We start from the raw sequence: 18,751 nt of genomic DNA on the forward strand, positions 1-18,751 counted from the left end.
CCTTTGTTCAAAGCAAAGCATAAAACGCTACGCGTCGTTTGTGAAGATAGACACAAAAAGCTGGAGTAACTCAGTGGGACAGGCTGCATCCCTGCAGAGAGGAATGGGTGACATTTCGGGTTGAGACCCTTCTTCAGGCTAGTTAGGGAAAAGGGAAACGAGAGATATAGATGATGATGTAGAGAGATAAAGAACAATTAATGAAATATATAAAAAAGTAACAATGAGCCATTGTTAGTTGTTTGTTGGGTGAAAACGTGAAGCTGGTGCGACTTGGGTGGGGGAGGGATAGAGAAAGGGGGAATGCCAGGGTTACTTGAAGGTAGAGAAATCAATATTCATACCACTGGGCTGCAAGCTGCTCAAGCAAAATATGAGATGCTGTTCCTCCAATTTGCATTTAGCCTCACTCTGACAATGGAGGAGACCTAGGACAGAAAGGTCAGTGTGGGAAAGGGAAGGAGAATTATAGTGTTTAGCAACCCGGAGATCAGGTAGGTTCAGGTGGACTGCGTGAAAGTGTTCAGCAGAGATTTGTGGAATACTTCACGTTAAGCAACACATTTGGAGGCAGAAACAAAGTTTGTGCAATACAGATGAAAGGTCGTTGCCTTGAAATGTTCGCTCACCTCTCCTCCCCCACTACACCTTTCACAGGCGTTGCCCAAACATAGAAACATAGAAAATAGGTGGAGTATGCCTTTCGGCCCCTTGAGCCAGCGCCACCATTCAATATTATCATGGCTGATCATCTAAAATCAGTACCCCATTCCTGCTTTTTTCCCATATTCATTGATTTCTTTAGCCCTAAGAGCTAAATCTAACTCTCTTGAAAACATCCAGTGAATTGGTCTCTATTGCCTTCTGAAGGCAGAGAATTCCACAAATTTACAACTCTCTGGGTGAAAAAGTGTTTCCTCGTCTCAGTCCTAAATAGCCTACCCCTTATTCTTAAACTGTGACCCCTGGTTCCAGTCTCCCCAACATTGGGAACATTTTTCCTGTATCTAGGGATTTACAGGATTTTTTGTGTTAAAAGAATCAGTCATACAGCCACCATGCCCACACCAACGAATGAACACATTATTAGAACTGAGCCTGATCTGATTCCCAACATGTGTTAGATTTGAATCGAGCAGTAAATCACTGGTATTAGAGTGAACAACAGAGAATCCTAGTTGATATAAGGAACTGTAAATGCTGGAATCCTGGTTTTGTTTCTCCTGATTAGCCCAGTAATTTCAAGGGTAACTGTTGTCCAGATGAGATCAATTAATCCGTATGGATTCAGATTATTTTATTATCACTTACACCAGATACAATGAAATTCCTTGTTCAGATGAAGATCACAGAGTAAACAATATACATACAATAGTGATAACTAGAACAATACAATGACAAGTGCCAAACACCAGATCAAGGCAAGATATTATACTTTTGTTTGCACTAAATGAATATCCAACTGAGGTAGAATTAAGAGTGAGAGTACATGACAGTACCATGAATGAAAGAGGTGATTGCTACAGGAGTTGGAAAAGAAGCTATTCTTAATTCTAGGTATCTGAGCTATTGAACTCCCAGAAGGTAGAAGAAAAACGAATGGCCAGCGTGGCAATCACCTTTGATGATACTTCCAGCTTTTCTTATGCAACGCACAGTGAAAATGGACTGTATGTAAGGAAGTGATGAGCCTGTGATGGACTGCATTGTATTCACCACACTGAAGGTTCAGGCATTCAAAAGCTGTTCCAAGACCAGGCTGAGATGTACCGTCAGAATATTTTCAATAGCACACCTGTAAAGGTTAAAGGAGACCCTGCTCAAGGGCAGCACAGTGGCCTAGCGGAAAAGTTGCTGCCTTACAGCATCAGAGACCCGAGTTGGATCCTGATAACGGATACTGTCTGAACGGAGTTTGTACGTTCTTCCCAAGACCGCGTGGGTCACCGGTTTCCACCACACTCCAAAGACGTACAGAGCCTGTTTCCGCGCTGTATCTCTAAACCAAACTAAACTAAAGTTAAATTAATTTCTCTTTGTGATTGCAATTAAAGGAGAACTTTTCTTTTTAGCCAAATTCCAACTTTCCATAAGCCAGGAACTATGACACCTCAAGCACTTCTGCTCAATTCAAGCAGAATTAAATATATTACTCGAGCTTTCTCACCGATTCTCCTGTAAGAATCTAGAAGCTTTGAACATCTGATCACCCAAAAACCACAACTTAATATTACATTTCTGCATCACTCATAGTAGAAATTGGTTATCATTTGTTATCATCCTTAACAGAAGATAGAACATGAAACGGTATAGCTCAGATGCAGGTTCTTCAGCCCACAATGTCCATGCTGAACGTGATGCCAAGTTACACTAATCTCCTCTGCCTGCACGTGATTCGCATTCCTCCATTCTCAGAACTCTTCTTAATTCAAATAATTTTCCAAAAGCCATCTAGTTTTTCCAGTTATGCTTGCAAAGTTCAACTAGGCATTTTCCCCATCTCCCGCTGAGACTGTCCCACTCATCTTGGTGACAGAGGACGCTGTAGCCACAGCTCTCCATGCTGCACCGTCTCACCTGGAGCAGCGGGGGAGCTACGTGCGGATGCTCTTTGTGGACTACAGCTCTGCTTTCAATACCATCCTTCCCCACAAACTGGTGGACAAACTGGGGAACTTGGGACTTCCACACTCCACCTGCATGTGGATTAGCTTCCTGTCGGGTCGCAGCCAGAGAGTCAGAGTGGGCCATCATACATCCATGGCCCTCAGCCTCAGTATCGGCTCTCCACAGGGCTGCGTACTGAGCCCCCTGCTCTACACCATCTACACACATGACTGCACCCCCGCCCACCACAGCAACACCATTGTCAAATTTGCGGATGACACTACGGTGGTGGGACTCATCTCCGGGGGGGACGAGTACGCCTACCGGGATGAGGCGGAGCAGCTGACAGTGTGGTGTGAAGAAAATAACCTGCTCCTCAACACCTTAAAGACAAAGGAATTAATAATAGACTTTAGGAAGAATAAAACGGACATGGTACCATTGATTATCAGAGGGGACTGTGTGGAGAGGGTGGCGGATTTCCGCTTCCTGGGAATCCATATTGAGGAGGACCTGACGTGGAGCGTGAACACCTCTGCGCTGCTGAAAAAGGTCCAGCAGAGACTGCACTTCCTGAGGGTGCTCAGGAAGAATAACATCACTCAGAGACTGCTGCTGTCCTTTTATCGGTGCTCCATTGAGAGCATACTAACATACTGTGTATGCGTGTGGTACACCAGCTGCACAGCGGCTCAGAGGAAAGCGCTCCAGAGGGCCATTGACAACGCCCAGAGGATTGTCGGCTGCCCTCTCCTTACCTTGGAGGACTTACACAGTTCCCGCTGCATCAAAAAATCCCAGAGTATCATAAAGGACATTTCCCACCCCGGACACTCCCTGTTTGAACTGTTGCCGTCAGGCAGACGGTACAGATCTACAAGGACAAGGACGAACAGACTAAAAAACAGTTTTTACCCCACTGCTATAAAAGCACTAAATGTAGCCGCCAAGGAACGCAGGGGCAATACAGACTAAGGGACTGTGGTACACTGTGAAATCGACAGAAGGATGGAGGGTTGGGTGTTTATGCGTGCTATTTTCATGATATTTATTTTAGTTATTTATCTTTTAATATTTTATCTTGTATGTATCGTTAGCTTTTAGAAATGTTTGAATGGTGCACTGACTGGCTGAGATTTTTAAATTTTGTTGTACATGGTTCATGTTACAATGACAATAAAGAAACTATTCTATTCTTAAGAAGTTAAATCTGCTTTCACAAGGGTAAACGCTCAGAAAGCAGCCGGCTTGGACAAAGTCCCTGCACAGGTTTTAAAATCGGGAGGTAATCAACTGGCCAGAGGCTTCGCCGACATCTTTGACCTCATCAACAGTCTACTGTAACCACCTGCTTAAAACTCTAGTTTTAAATTCCACAGTCAAGGAAAATATTCTCCCCAGATCTACGCTGTAATAAATTAGTTCACCAGTCAGGTCACTCTCAATCTTCAGAATTCTCAAAAAATTAGGCATAACCATCTATTTTATGTAAGAGACCTTCCATTCCCTGGTGAATCATTGATGCACTTCCCCTATTGCAATTCATCCTTTAGTTCATCTCAGGAGACCAAATTGTACATAATACACCAGCTGTGGTCTCAGCAAGAGTCTAATTGTAGCAAGACATCTTTTTTCTTGGACTTGCACTGCTTGAAAAAAGACAAACTACCATTTGCCTTCTTAACTGCTTGCTGGAATGGTATTTTAGATCTCAGTGATTTGAGTGCACGGATTTGGAGCATCGTGTGCAGTTCTGGTAACTGCTTTAGAGGGAGGTTGGGGAGCCTTTGGAGAAGGTGCAGCAACGGTTTACCAGAATTCTGCCTGGATTAGGGATTATTAGATTGGAGTTCAAAAGCGATGTGGAAGCAATTTTGTTTTTTTAACCACAGGGTGGTGGGTGGAGGAAGATACAATATTGGAATTTAAGAGTTTTTTTGATGGGCATATGGATATGTAAGGAATGGAAGAATCATGAGCAGGCAAAGGAGATTAGTTTAACCCGGCATCATGTTCGGCACAGACATTCTGGGCTGCACTGTTCTATGTTCTCCCAAGGACTCCAAAGTCCTTTAGGTCATCAACTTATTCCGAGCTCTCAACATTTAAACAAAATACTAAGCATTTTTATTTGACATTCCACTTTTTTTTCCCCACATTGCACCTGACATTTTATTGCTCATTTATATAGCTTTATTCCATATCCATTCGAAGCATCTTTGCATCCTCATCACAAAGTTTCCATAAAGTATTCACATATTTATATAAAAGGGTCCTTTGTCAAAAAGGTAATTTAACAACGCGACAAAGTTATTCTTCCAAGGTCGCAAACAGTGAGTTAATTCTGCCTATCAAGGCATATTCTTTGTATCATCAGTTCTTTGTCCTTTCAATATGTGAGAGATATGTAGGCAGAGTGATGAATCATAGTGCACAGAAACACACCCCTTCAGCCCACCTCATCCATGATGCCCATCTATACGTACTATTTACTTGCATTATGCTCAAATCTTTCAATGCCTTTCCTATCCACGTACCAGTCCAAACGCCTTTGAAACGTTGCAAATATATGCATCCCCCACCTCCTCTTTCTAGATATTCACCACCCTCTGTGTGAAAACCTTACCCCTCAGATCTTCTTTAAATTTTCCCCATCTCACCTGAAAACTGAGTCCTCTAATTTTAGGCACCCCTGCCTTTCTCTCACTAATTGTTTTCTTTGCATGGTGTCAAAGATACGAACGAAGAACTGCAAAGCACAGATATTTGGATCAGAATGTGTTGTAAATCAGGTTAATTTATGATACACCAAAAAGAGAACTCATAAAATGGAAACTTAAAATTTAAAAAACAGTATATGCTCAAACACGTACGACATGAGGCAAAACGTGATTAATGTTTGAATTCAATGACTTTCATCAGTGTGGGGGGGGGGTGGGAGATTGCAACCTTCACGTGGTCCACCCTGTTTCGACTAATGCAATCAACCCGACGTGCACATACAAAAAGATCAAATAGACCAAGTTGACCTACAACTTTAGACTGTGCACACCATACGGAAGAAGAAGAAGAAGATCAGTGTTGGAAAGGTTAGATGTCAAATACAAGCAATTTGTGTTTTAATTGTAGTTTGATTTTTTTTTAAACTTTGGATATTCAGCAATATGAATGCACCATCAACACATGGAACTAGAACAATGAAAGCCTGAAGAGTGGCTAAAGCTAGATCATAAACTTGCAGGAATAATGAAATTTCATGCAATCTAAAGTTATTTTCATTTTTGTACTATTCACAAGAAATCCTTCAGCCTCCCCGAATGGCACCGAAAATGCGTCTCTCATACTTCTATCTCAGCGTGCCCCAATGATTTAGGGGAAAAGCATATTGCGGAAGAAACCACAGAGCAAAATAGAACAGAATTAATAGAGTCAGGGGAAAGAACCGGGGATAGAATCAATGCTGGGTGGATTTGGGGAATGGAAAAACAGAGTGTGAAATCTGGGTTATTTTGCATCAAGAACAAGATTGGGAAGGGTAATAAGATGCTCATCACAGTGCACAGAGTGTGGGCTGAGGGCTTTCCTAAACGATGTTGGCAAGTAATTCAATAGGTCAAGAATCATTAATTTTCATATATACCAACAATGAAACAATGACATTCTTTCTTGCAACAGCATAACAGGCTGTAAACACAATAGACATAGATAATATGTAACTAACAAAAAATATAAATAATTAATAACCACAATACAAGTGCAAAAAAATCCCAACCTTCTTAATGTAACCATAGACATTCATAGTTGAGGTTGGTGTTGTGGAGTGTACAAGAACTTGATGGTTGTTGGGAAGAAGCTCCACTTGAACCTGGCTGGTTATTAATTTACCTGGTCGATGTCCCAGTCCAATGTTGCGTTAGGAGGCTCATGTTTTCCCAGGAATGCCCAATGAGTATTACCTGAACAAAATGGTCCAATTTCTGCAATTGGAGTGCTACACTGGGTAATTAAGTTAAGCCATGAGCCCTGATGCGTCATAATGCAAGGTCACCTCATGTCCAGTAAAATTTCCAGAGTAGCATGAGATAAGTGGTTACTACTGCTGTGCTTTGTTTGAAATGAAAGAAAGATTAACAGTTGCAGATAGACAAAATAAACCCACATTTTCTTACTGGTTTCATGCATATATTTATGCCACAATGCTTCAATATCGCTCACGGAAGAAATAATTGTTAAGGATACAGATTTTCACATTCTATAAAGATTACATCATGTTGAGGTTGTGAAAAAAAACCAGAGTAGAAAAAAAACCTTTGACTGCAGAATTAGTGAAAATTTGTATTTCATTGCTTTGTGCATCTGTCAAGTTTACCCTCAGTTCCATCTCCTTTTATCACTGCAAAGCCAACGAATTACTATTACTTAAAACTGCACATGAGCCTACAAAGTCAATCATTATTGCACAAATCATCATCAAACATTTTTGCTTTGGTAATGAACATGTCAAGGTTGACCCCCTCATTGTAACTCCGAGATTATTGAATCACGTACACAATGCTGGATCTAAATGCTCATATTTGGGATAGTACTTTCTCTTTGAAGCCTGACCACTTTGTTCAACTGCCAGTCACTTCCCTTTCAACTATAAACATCACTTACAGTTGATCCTCTGGTTTCAGTTCCATGCTTCTCACTAATTTTACATGTACTAACCTTTTGTATTGCCTCAGGATATTCCCGTTGGTACAGGTAAATGTGATGTTTGGCAGCTGCTGTCAAATTACTATTTCTCCCATATGGATGAGCTCCGAGGCCATAGATGTACAGGTGTACAACACCTAGGCTTTGTAATTGTCTTCTCCCATTAGTAGCTACCCACACAACCTTAGTTACATAAAGGCAAGACAATTATATCCATGGATATTTGCAAAGATGCTGTCAAAGTGGCTTCTAAGTTGTCATCGTGAGGCACATTGTGTAATGTAATCACTTCTGACCAATTTTCTCTCTGTACTCATACAATGCACATAACCCCTTCAGGGTACAGAAAATAAATATAATACCACTGCTGTTGACCAGATCTGCAACATGAATGAACCAAAGACCAGGAAAGCAATCAAGAATTGCATGTCATGGAGTCAGGTCAACAACCTAGGCCTTTACACCAGCAAGGCAAAATAGTTGGTTATTGATATAAGCAAGCAAGGGGGTGAACACAACCCTATCCTCATCAATGAAGCTGATGTAAAGATAGTCAACAGCTTCAAGTTCCTTGACCTCCGTATCACCAGTAACCTAACCAGGTCCCTTGACAATGATGTGGTGATCACAAAGAGCCCATCTATGTATTTACTTTCTTAGGCATCTGAGATGAGTCAGCATGTCCATGAATATTCTCTCAAATATCTACGGATGCACTGTGGAAAGTATTCTGAGAGGATGTATCTCGGCTTGGTATGGCAACTGTTGCACTCTTGATTATCTGAAGCTGCCGAGTGTGATGAGCACAGCCCAGCCATCACAGCCTTGTCACCTTCCATCCAGTTCATCTTCACAGTGCATTGCATTAGGAAGGCTGGAAATGTTGTCAAGAATGCCTGTCAACCTGGCTGTGCCCTTTTGTTTCTTCTATTTTCTGGGAAATTCCTGAACCGATCATTTCTTTCACATCCCCTTTCCAGAGGTGACCCACGATTACTCCTACCTCTATCTCATTTGGTTATTCTGTTCTTGTACTGTAATAGCCTTTTGCACCACAATCTTGCATCATTCTGCGAGTTTTTACTTATCATTGTATTAATTGTAATATTTATCATTGCTGTATATATACATGTAAACAAAGAATTTTATGGCACCCTGATATATATGACAATAAACTAGTCAAATCTAAGTAGAGTAATTGAACGGAAGATCTTCCCAGGAGCAGATAAATACAGCTCAAGTTTGCAAAAACAGGAATGTGTATGAATAACATAAACCTGAGGTGACCAGTGCCAAATAAAGACAATTGTTTAGCAAGAAAAAGCACTGCCATCTCACCTTACCATAACTAATATCACATAATCCCAACAGCCCATCATCAACACTAGAAGAACCAGATTGCCATAATAGTTAAATCAGGGTCATGCTAGAATACGTGCTTGAGATCTCAAAATCTTTCTATCATATATTGCATGACAAACCTATCAGCTTACAAGACAAAGGAAAGATGATACGATATACACATAGATACTTAGACAATAGGTGCATGAGTAGGCCATTCAGCCCTTTGAGCCAGCACCACCATTCAATGTGATCATGGCTGATCATCAACAATCAGTACCCCGTTCCTGCCTTCTCACCATATCTCGTGATTCTGCTCGCCCTAAAAGCTCTATCTAACTATTTTGAATGCATCCAGTGAATCGGCCTCCACTGCCTTCTGAGGCGGAGATTTCCACAAATTCACAACTCTCTGTGTGAAAACGTTTTTCCTCATCTCCGATCTAAATGGCCTACCCCTTATTCTTAAACTGTGGCCCCTGGTTCTGAACTCCCCCAACATTGGGAACATGTTTCCTGCATCTAGCCTGTCCAATCGCTATATATAGAGTCTGGGGTTGCTGAGAAACTGCATGCTGTTGCCAGTAGTGGGTTTGTAGTGCAAGTTCGCAATTGGCCGCAATAAAAATGGCCTCATGACATAAGCAGAATATTAAGAGCATATTACAAATATTTGGGATTTGGAGAACTGATACATTGGTATCAGCCAGCATCAAATCGACATACATTTATTTCACTATATGTCAGCAAGTAAAACAATCATTATGATGACAGTGGGATACAGGTAGCCTTTATTGCAGAAACATTTGTAGAATCCACCAGCATATTGAGGAACAAACCTGTTAAGAAAGCTATTATGCTGCTCAGACTTAGACACAATGAGATGTTCCAAATGAAAGATAGTTCCATTTAAAGCAGCGAAAACTTCATGGATTATTTGGATAGTGATTTAGCATTATCGAAGCAATGGGAATATTCAAAATTCTTCTCTGCACACAGTTCAGGGAAACAGCCAATTCATCAGTTTCAGGACCACAGCTATGCCACTGCAAGGATCCAGAAGTAAGGTCTAAGGCAGAGATTGAGCGGTGTTTATAGTCATTATAATCATGCATAGCAGATAATACCAATGCAGATTATAGATTTTAGATTCTGTGAGTTTTGGGGAAGAGCCCAATATCTACATGGCTTCCGTTGCTCACAGAATTGCTGAATGGCATGAATCCAGCGCAGATTGGGCTAGATGCATTAAAAGAGGATTGCACTGCAATGTGGAACATATTCAAGGTCTCCAAAGTTCTGTTAGAGATGTTACCACAGGCATCTCAATCTGTCATCTCAATGGTGTAGCAAAAAATAATAGAGAAACAAAGAAATGCAGATGTTGGTTAATACATAAAAGGACACATAGTGCTGGAGTAACTCAGCTGGTCAGGCGAGCATTCCTGGTGAACATGGATGGGCGAGGTTTTGGGTTATGATCTTTCTTGAGAAGGGTCTTGACCTGAAAAGTCACCTATCCATATTCTCCTCATATGCTGCCTCGCCCACTGAGTTACTCCAACACTATGTCCTTCTGAGCAAAAATAATATTAAGATGAAGAGCCTTAAGAAACAACAAAAATAGAAATTGTTGCAACTGACTTCATGTTATAGAGCAATGATCCAAATCCAATGCACAATCGTAACTACCATAGTAAATGATGTGCCCTTTGTTCGTCAGTTTTTTCTTGTGTGGCAAATTAGTGCTCAGTTGCATTTTAGGGGATCACAGGAATGGGAAACCATGTGAGTTTAGTTTAGTTTACAGATACAATGCGGAAACAGGCCCTTCGATCCATCGGGTCTGCGCCGACCAGCGATCCCCGAACATTAACAATATCCTACACACATTAAGGACAATTTTTATATTTACCCAGCCAATTAACCTTCAAACCTGTACGTCTTTGGAGTGTCAGAGGAAACCGAAGATCTCGGAGAAAACCCACGCAGGGCACGGGGAGAACGTACAAACTCCATACAGACAGCACCCCATAGTCGGGATCAAACCCAGGTCTCAGGTCCTGCATTCGCTGAAAGGCAACAACTCTTACACAGCGCCATCGTTACAGGTGGGAAATGGTGTTGTAGTGAATTTATGCATTGGTTGTGAAGGAAATAGGCAACGTTTCGGGACCAATCCCTTCTTCAGACTGAAGAAGGGTTTCGGCCCGAAACGTTGCCTATTTCCTTCGCTCCATAGATGCTGCTGCACACGTTGAGTTTCTCCAGCATTTTTGTCTACCTTCGATTTTCCAGCATCTGCAGTTCCTTCTTAAACAGAAAAGCAAATTGGTTTCACTTGAGTTAATCTGAGCACCCTATTGCTGACACTGCTCAAATTATCATTGGCGGTCACTCGAAACGAGTATGTCCTCTCAGTGAGGACGCTGTGCTTGACTTTGTTTAACATGGGGAATACTTGATTAGTTAATGTAATAACCGTGCTGCTGAGATGGTTCAAGTAGTTAAATTGTTCATCTGAGTGCTGTATTTCTGAGGTGGTTCAAGTACTTGAGCTATTAATCTAAGCATCCTGTTGATGTGGTGGTTCTAGTATTAAAATTGTTCATCTGAGCTCCAAATTGCTGAGTTGGTTCAAGTACTTTTGTTCATCTAAATACTCTGTTGCTTAGGTGTTTCGAGTATTTCTGAGGTGGTTCAAGTACTTGAGTTATTAATCTAAACGAGCTGTTGCTAAAGTGGTTCTGGTACCAACATTGTAAATCTGAGCTCCCTATTGCCGAGGTGCTTCAGGTACTTGAGTTGTGAATCTGAGCACTGTATTTCTGAGGTGGTTCAAGTACTTTAGTACAGGTAGTTAATCTAAACACCGTATTGATGAGGTAGTTCAAGTACTTAAATTGTTCATCCCAGCTCCCTATTGCTGAGGTGTTTTGTGTACTTGTTGATAATCTGAGCAACCTATTGCTGAGGTGGTTAAAAGCAAAGCCTCCGTCTATCGCTGATTTGTGTTCTGTATTTGAATGTATGCGAGTCCGAAATATCTCTTAAACATTCTATCCAATTGAGCAAGAGATACCCAGCGCTTTAATGCTCAAACTTTGTCCAATAACAAATACACACACACTCACCAAAAACATTTGAGTCAGCGGAGATAAATGTTGCGAGTTACCTGATAACGACGCGCTGGAGCTTGAAGACAGAATTCATATAATGTAGAAATAAACGCAGGTCATTTCATTACAAAACAAAACAGGATTTAATTCATTGCAACCACACTGCAACTGCGCAGGCTCCTATTCATCCGATTTAAAAAGCGGGGTTTGAATGGATATTGGAAAAAAAAATCCCCCAAATTAGGAACAAGTAACAATTAGGAATGTTGATCAGACAATGCACGGCGATGTGTTTATTATTATTATTATTGTCAAGCAGCCTGTGTTTGGAGTGAGGGCCCGTTGCTGGGCAACCGCCGCCGCCTCTGTTCTGCGGCCTGGTCGTTCTCGCTCGCTCGCTCCCACCGCGCCGGCCTGAAGTTAACGTTAGAATTAAATTGGCCGAGTGTTGGCTGCCCTTCGCTTCCCGTGCTTGCGGCCATGAAGGTGTGTGAGATTGTGGACGTGTTTAATGTGAATAAGTGTGTCCAGGCCGCGGTCTCTGCGGCAGCCCGGGCCCGGGAGCTCGGAGCCGCCCTCTCCCCGCAACCTCACCCCAGCCCAACTATCACTCTCACCATAGAATAGATAGACACAAAAAGCTGCAGTAACTCAGCGGGTCAGGCAGCATCTCTGGAGAGAAGGAATGGGTGGCGTTAAGGGTCTTCAAATTGACACCTTCACCAGCCTATTTGATGCCATTACCAGTCTAGCCAATAGGCAATAGGTGCAGGAGTTGGCCATTCGGCCCCTTGGACCAGCACTGACTGCCATTCACTGTGATCATGGCTGATCATCCAAAATCAGTACCCCGTTCCTGCCTTCTCCCTATATCCCCTGACTCTGCTATCTTTAAGAGCTCTATCTAACTCTCTTGAAAGCATCCAGAGAATTGTTCCCCACTGCCTTCTGAGGCAGAGAATTCCACAGATTCACAACTCTCTGGGTGAAAAAGTTGTTCCTCCGTTCTAAATGGCCCAACCTTATTCTTAAACTGTGGCCCCTGGTTCTGGACTCCCCAACATCGGGAACATGTTTCCTGCCTGCCTCTAGCGTGTCCAATCCCTTAAGGGCCTGTCCCACTTACGTGTTCTTGACACGCATAATTACGCAACCTCGTGGTCGCGTTGAGACGTACGGGCATCGTATGGCTACGCAGGGCCGGTCCCACTTAGAAGCGCGGAGGGGTATGTAGTTGTGCGCGAAATCGAGCTGGGCTCCGAAATTTTTGTAGTGAACAAAATCTTCGCGCGCCTACAGCCTGTTGCGGAACTGACGGCCAAAGTGGGACAGGCCCAACTCCCTGGCGCGACGCAACGTCTCACCTTCAACAGCAGCAAAAGCAGGCAAACCATCACCGCTCGGCCTGGGGCTCACGGCCGTTGCGGCCCAGATCTGCCCCCACTTCTACTCCCAGAGCGGGGCCAAGAAAATTGAAGATAGACACAAATTGGTTAGCGGGACCAGCAGCATCTCTGGAGAGAAGCAATGGATGACATTTGGGTCAAGACCCTTTTCAGACTGAAGAAGAGTCTCGACACGAAACGTCTCCCATTGCTTCGCTCCAGAGATGCTGCCGGTCACGGTGAGTTACTCCTGTATTTTGTGTCCATCTTCAAATGGCGTCACACGCTCCAGACGGCTGTGCGTACGTATGTAATCGCGCCCGTCCTTCGCGGAACCATCGCGGCTCAACGCGACTACAAGGTTGCGTAATTTGCGTGCCAAGGACACGCAAGTGGGACAGGCCCTTTAATCACCAGTCCAGTTCATGCCATTATCAGTCTAGTTACCACTTTCACCAGCCTAGGTCATGCCTTTACCAGTCTAGTCACTAATATCACCAGCCTATTTCGTATCAATACCTGTCTAGTCTCTAATTTCACCAGTCTAGTTTATGCCATTACCAGTCTAGTCAGCACTGTCACTAGCCTACTTCATGCCAATACCCAAGACAGACAAAAGGCTAGAGTAACTCAGCGGGTCAGGCAACATCTCTGGAAAAAAAACAATAGGTGATGTTTTGGGCCTGTGATTCCTGGTTCAAATTACCCAAGGAGGATAATCACCATCTCTCTATCAAACCTGACAAGATTTGTAAAACTAAATTGTATATTTCAATAAGTTATCACTCATTTTTCTGAATTTGACCAGTCTGTTTAATCGCTCAGGTTCAGTCTGTTTAATCGCTCTTCATAATATAAACCTACAAGTCAAGGAATCAATCTGGTGAATCTTGGTTGCACTTCCTCTAATGCAATATTTATTTTCTTGGGTACAAAATGTTCCCGAGTCATTCCCACCAGGGCTATAAATAATTGGAGTAAAAGGTCTCCACTCTTGTATGCAAATCTTCTTGCAGTAAAGGCCAGCATACAGTGTGCCTTTCTAATTGCCTACTGTACCTACATATTAAATTTCAATGATTCGTGTGCAAGGACTTCCAGTTCCCTTTGAAAACCAATCCCCTTCAATATCTCACCACTAGCCACAGCCTCCAAATCAGGAAATGGCCTCTTTATTCCTACTCTATATTTTCTGTTTGTTCTTAGTCCAGTATATCAGCCCAACACTGTGCCTTTTAACTTCGTATAACATTTTTTTGCATGAAGCCTTCTGAAAGTTCAAATATGGTAATTCGACCTTGTCTAAACAGTTACATCTTCAAAAATCTCAATTAGATTTATCAAATCTGAATTCCCGTTCATTAAAGTATGTTCACAACTGTTGTTATTTTCTATGTAAATCGTGAACGTTTCCTTAATAACATAGCTTAGCATTTTCTCTACTACAAATGTCAGGCCTACTGGTCTAAGGTTCCCCATTTTCTCTCTCCCTTCTTTATGTAATGAGACTGCATTTAATACCTTTAATTCTGCAGGAACCATTCTATAATCTATGGAGTTTTTGGACAAACAGTATTGATCATCTCAATAACAACTGTCAACAAAACCCTAGGTTGCAGATCATTAGATCCAAGGGTTTAGTTTAGAAATACAGCATGGAAACAGGCCATCTATCCCACCAAGTCCATGCCGACAACTGATCACCCATTCACATTATAGACAATAGACAATAGGTGCAGGAGCTGGCCATTTGGCCCTTCGAGCCATCACCGCCATTCAATGTGACCATGGCTGATCATCCACAATCAGTACCCTATTCCTGCCTTCTCCCATATCCCCTGACTCCACTATTTTTAAGAGCCCCATCTAGCTCTCTCTTGAGAGCATCCAGAGAACCTGCTTCCGCTGCCCTCTGAGGCAGATAGTTTTATGTAACCCCACCTTTTCATGCACTCCCTTTCCACTCTGCCAATTTTACAGAGGCAAAATAACCTACATATCCACATGTATTTGAGATGTGGGAGGAAACTGGAGCACCCGGAGGAAACCCACATGGTCACAGGAATAACGTGGAAACTCCACACAGGCAGCACCCAAGGTCAGGATCAGACCTGGATCTCTGACGCTGTGAGACAGCAGCTCGAACAGCTGCGCCATGGTGCCACTCTGGGATTCATCACTTTTCAGTCCTGTTAACTAGATCTCATTCACTGTCAAACTATTGTTGTCCAGTATTTCAGGGAGATATTTTGTGTTTCCCGCATGAAGACATCACATCTTCATTTTAATTTCTCTCATTCCCCAATACGGTGACACAGTGACTCATTCTTGATTTCCCTGCCATGGAAAAAATACTTTGTACATTCTCCCTATCTATTCCCCTCATGATTTTATACTCCGCTATATGAAGAGATGATCAAGATTAATGAGGGGAGTTGCGGCAGACGTTGTCTACATAGACTTTTGCAAACCAACATCTGCAGTTCCTTGTTTTTTATTTCCTATCATATTTCCTTATTTCCTATTTGTTTTTTGTTGCTCCGGAAATTTACCTAAGTGCTTATGTTATGTTTGACTCACCATTGCACAGTGGTGCAACTTTATTCCATAATCAATCATATCTTTCCTGAGAGAAAAGAGTGTTTGCTTTAAAACATCGCTAGTAAAATTGAAACACATTCTCCCCTCACCTGAATCTCCTTCTCCAAATCCCTCTGATCCTCTCATTCTACAGATCCGCTGAGAATCCTTTGATCCTACCAATTCTTTAATCATCAAGACCATTTCAATCCTCTTGAAGCTTAGATGGTGGCCACAATTTCCACTCCACTCCCACTTCTTAGTTGATGAATGCTGTCACCATAGCCCCACATTTTTCAAAACACCTTCTTATCCCCATTCTCATTCTCAAATCCCCCAATCTTTCAACACTCCTTAGCCCCTCACCATAAGCCCCAATCCTTGCCGATGACCCTTCTACCAACCCAGGGACTGATCAGACTCCCTCATACTAACGGTCTTGCTCAAATCCAATGTCAGACCTAGGTAGCTGGTTTTGTTGCATGTGCATCTTACACAATCATTTCAGAGCACAGGAATTTCTAATAAGTTTGCATAAGATGCAAACTTCAAGAGTTCTTTCAAAATAAAATTAAATACAAATTCATTGGAATGCGAAAAGGACGCGTTTTATTTTTTAAAGAGTGAGACAAGATTGCTTCCAGCCCAAAGCGTGACTCAGTCCAAAGAGACAGAGAGACCCACTTAACAAGTCTGGAGGTTATCCTCATTATTTGATCACATAAAACTGGTTTGTGGAACTGTTGTTTATAACAATCCCTTCTCAATTACACGTTATAACTTTCAATCAGCAAGAAGTCCCCAGGAGTTATCTCGTGAGTTAAATATGATGCCTCGTGTAGCTGGTAAGGTATCCCAGGTAAATTACCAAGAAGAAAGAAAATGTTGCATTTATATAGCATCTAAATGACCTTGGGTTATCTAGTATGTGAGCCGATTACCGGTAAGTATTTTTGAAATGTGGCCTTTGTTATAACATAGGAAAAGTGACATCTAAGTTGCTTGCAGCAAGGACCGTCAATAGAAATGTGATTGAGACCAGCTAGGAAAGTCGTACAGCACAGAAACCGACCCTTCGGCCCAACTGGTTCATGCCAAAGAAGATGCCCCAGCAAAGCTAGTCCCATTTGCCCAGTTTTGGCCCACATCCCTCTGTACCTGTCCAAATATCTTTTAAATGTTATTATTATACCTACCTCATCCATTTCATTTAGCAGTTTGTTCCATATACCCACCATGTGTGAAAACGTTGACCCTCAGCAACACGGTGGTGCAGCGGTAGAGTTGCTGCCTTACAGTGCCGGAGACTCGGGTTCGATCCCGACCACGGGTGCTGTCTGTACAAAGTTTGTACGTTCTGCCCGTAACCGCGTGGGTTTTCTCCGAGATCTTCGGTTTCCTCCCACACTCCAAAGACGTACAGATTTCTAGGATAATTGGATTGGTATAATTGTAAATTGTCCGTAGTGTGTGTAGGATAGTGTTAGTGTGCGGGGTTCGCTGGTCAGCGAGGATTCGGTGGGCCGAAGGGCCTGATTCCTCGCTGTATCTCTAAACTAAACTAACTTCAGGTTCTTATTAAATCTTTTCCCTCTCACTTTAAACCTATGCCCTCTCGTTCTAAATTCATCCTATCTGTTCCAATGAATAAAGTACTGGCCTGCCCAATGTCTCCCTATAGCTCAGGCTCTCAGTCCGAGCAACATCTTTATAAATCTCCTCTGCACTCTTTCCAGCTTAACAACATCCTTCCCATGATAGACACAAAATGTTGGAGTAATCAGCTGGACAGGCAGCATCTCTGGAGAGAAGGGATGGGTGACGTTTCGGATCGAGACCCTTTTTCAGACATCCTTATAGAGTATCCTTCCAATAGCAGGTCACCAAAACTGAACATAATTCTCCAAATGCATTCACACCAACTTATTGTACATTGGTAACAACATCTATACTCAGTTCCCTGATTAAGGGAGGTCAGCGTACTAAAATTCTTCTCCACCCTATCTACCTGCGATGCCACTTTCAGCAAACTATGTACTTGTACTGATGATAGACACAAAATTCTGGAGTAACTCAGTGGGACAGGCAGCAATTCTGGATAGAAGGAATGGGTGACGTTTCGGGTCGAGACCATTCTTCAGACCAGGAGTACTTGTAATCCTAGATCACTTTCCTTTATAACACTTCCCAGGCACAAACTATTCACTGTGCAGGTCGTGTCCTGAATTGGCATCCGAAATTCAACACCTCAAACTTATCAGAATTAAACTACATTAACCATTCCCAGCTGGTCAAGATCTGTAATTCGTGATTTTTGAGAATATTTACAGTTTACAATGCCTCTTATTTTAGTATATCCTGTAAATGTACTAATCATGCCATGTATATTCTCATCCAAATCTTTAACATACATGTCAAAAATAGGACCCAGCATCGATCCCTGAGGCACAGCACTAGACACAGGCCTCCATTCGTGAAAACAACTTTCCTCACCAGCCTCTGCTTCCTACGATGAACCCAATTCTGTATCAGTTAGCTAGTATTACCGGGATCCCAGGAGATCTAACCTTCTGGAGCAGCCTACCATACAAAACCTTATCAAAGACCTTCCTAAAATCTATATAGACTAAGTATATGGCCCTAACCTCATTAACTTTCTTGGTTACTTCCTCAATCAAATTCATGAGCTATGATCGCCCACATGCAAAACCATGCTTACTATCTCTAATCAACCCTATCTTTCCAGATCCATGTATATCTTATCCCTAACAATCCATTCCAGTAACTTTCCTACCACTGATGTTAGACTTACTGGCCTATTGTTCCAAGGGTTTTTTTCTTTGCGCTCCTCCTTAAATAGAGGCAGACCATTAGCCACCCTTGTTTACCGGCACCTCACCCATGTCTAACGATAATTCATATAGTTCATCGAGGAATCATGGAGTCATACAACACGGAAACAGGCCCTTCGGCACAACCTATCCATGTCTCCAAAATGCCCACCTATGCTTGTTCCACAGT

General features: G+C 42.4%; 1 protein-coding gene and 1 long non-coding RNA gene across 4 annotated transcripts in view; one reads left to right on the plus strand and one right to left on the minus strand.

Annotated features, from left to right (window-relative positions):
* The window catches only part of LOC129714692 (uncharacterized), a 32,125-nt gene extending 20,166 nt beyond the window's left edge, over positions 1 to 11,959 (minus strand). Inside the window, exon 1 of one of the 2 annotated variants that reach the window (XR_008726372.1) lies at positions 11,822 to 11,959. This is a non-coding gene — a long non-coding RNA (uncharacterized LOC129714692). Of the gene's footprint in view, positions 1 to 5,267; positions 5,360 to 11,821 lie in introns of those variants that run through there. The other variant, XR_008726373.1, reaches the window with a different exon arrangement.
* Positions 11,960 to 12,111: 152 nt separating this feature from the next.
* Positions 12,112 to 18,751, plus strand: part of rnf32 (ring finger protein 32) — a 30,402-nt gene continuing 23,762 nt past the window's right edge. For both annotated transcript variants that reach the window (XM_055664443.1, XM_055664449.1), the window contains exon 1: positions 12,112 to 12,251. In XM_055664443.1, coding sequence (XP_055520418.1) covers positions 12,246 to 12,251 — 6 coding nt within the window. In that variant the 5' untranslated portion in view covers positions 12,112 to 12,245. The remainder of the gene's footprint in view (positions 12,252 to 18,751) is intronic.

Source organism: Leucoraja erinacea, chromosome 2, assembly GCF_028641065.1.
Source record: "Leucoraja erinacea ecotype New England chromosome 2, Leri_hhj_1, whole genome shotgun sequence".
NCBI classification, from domain to species: Eukaryota; Metazoa; Chordata; class Chondrichthyes; order Rajiformes; family Rajidae; genus Leucoraja; species Leucoraja erinaceus.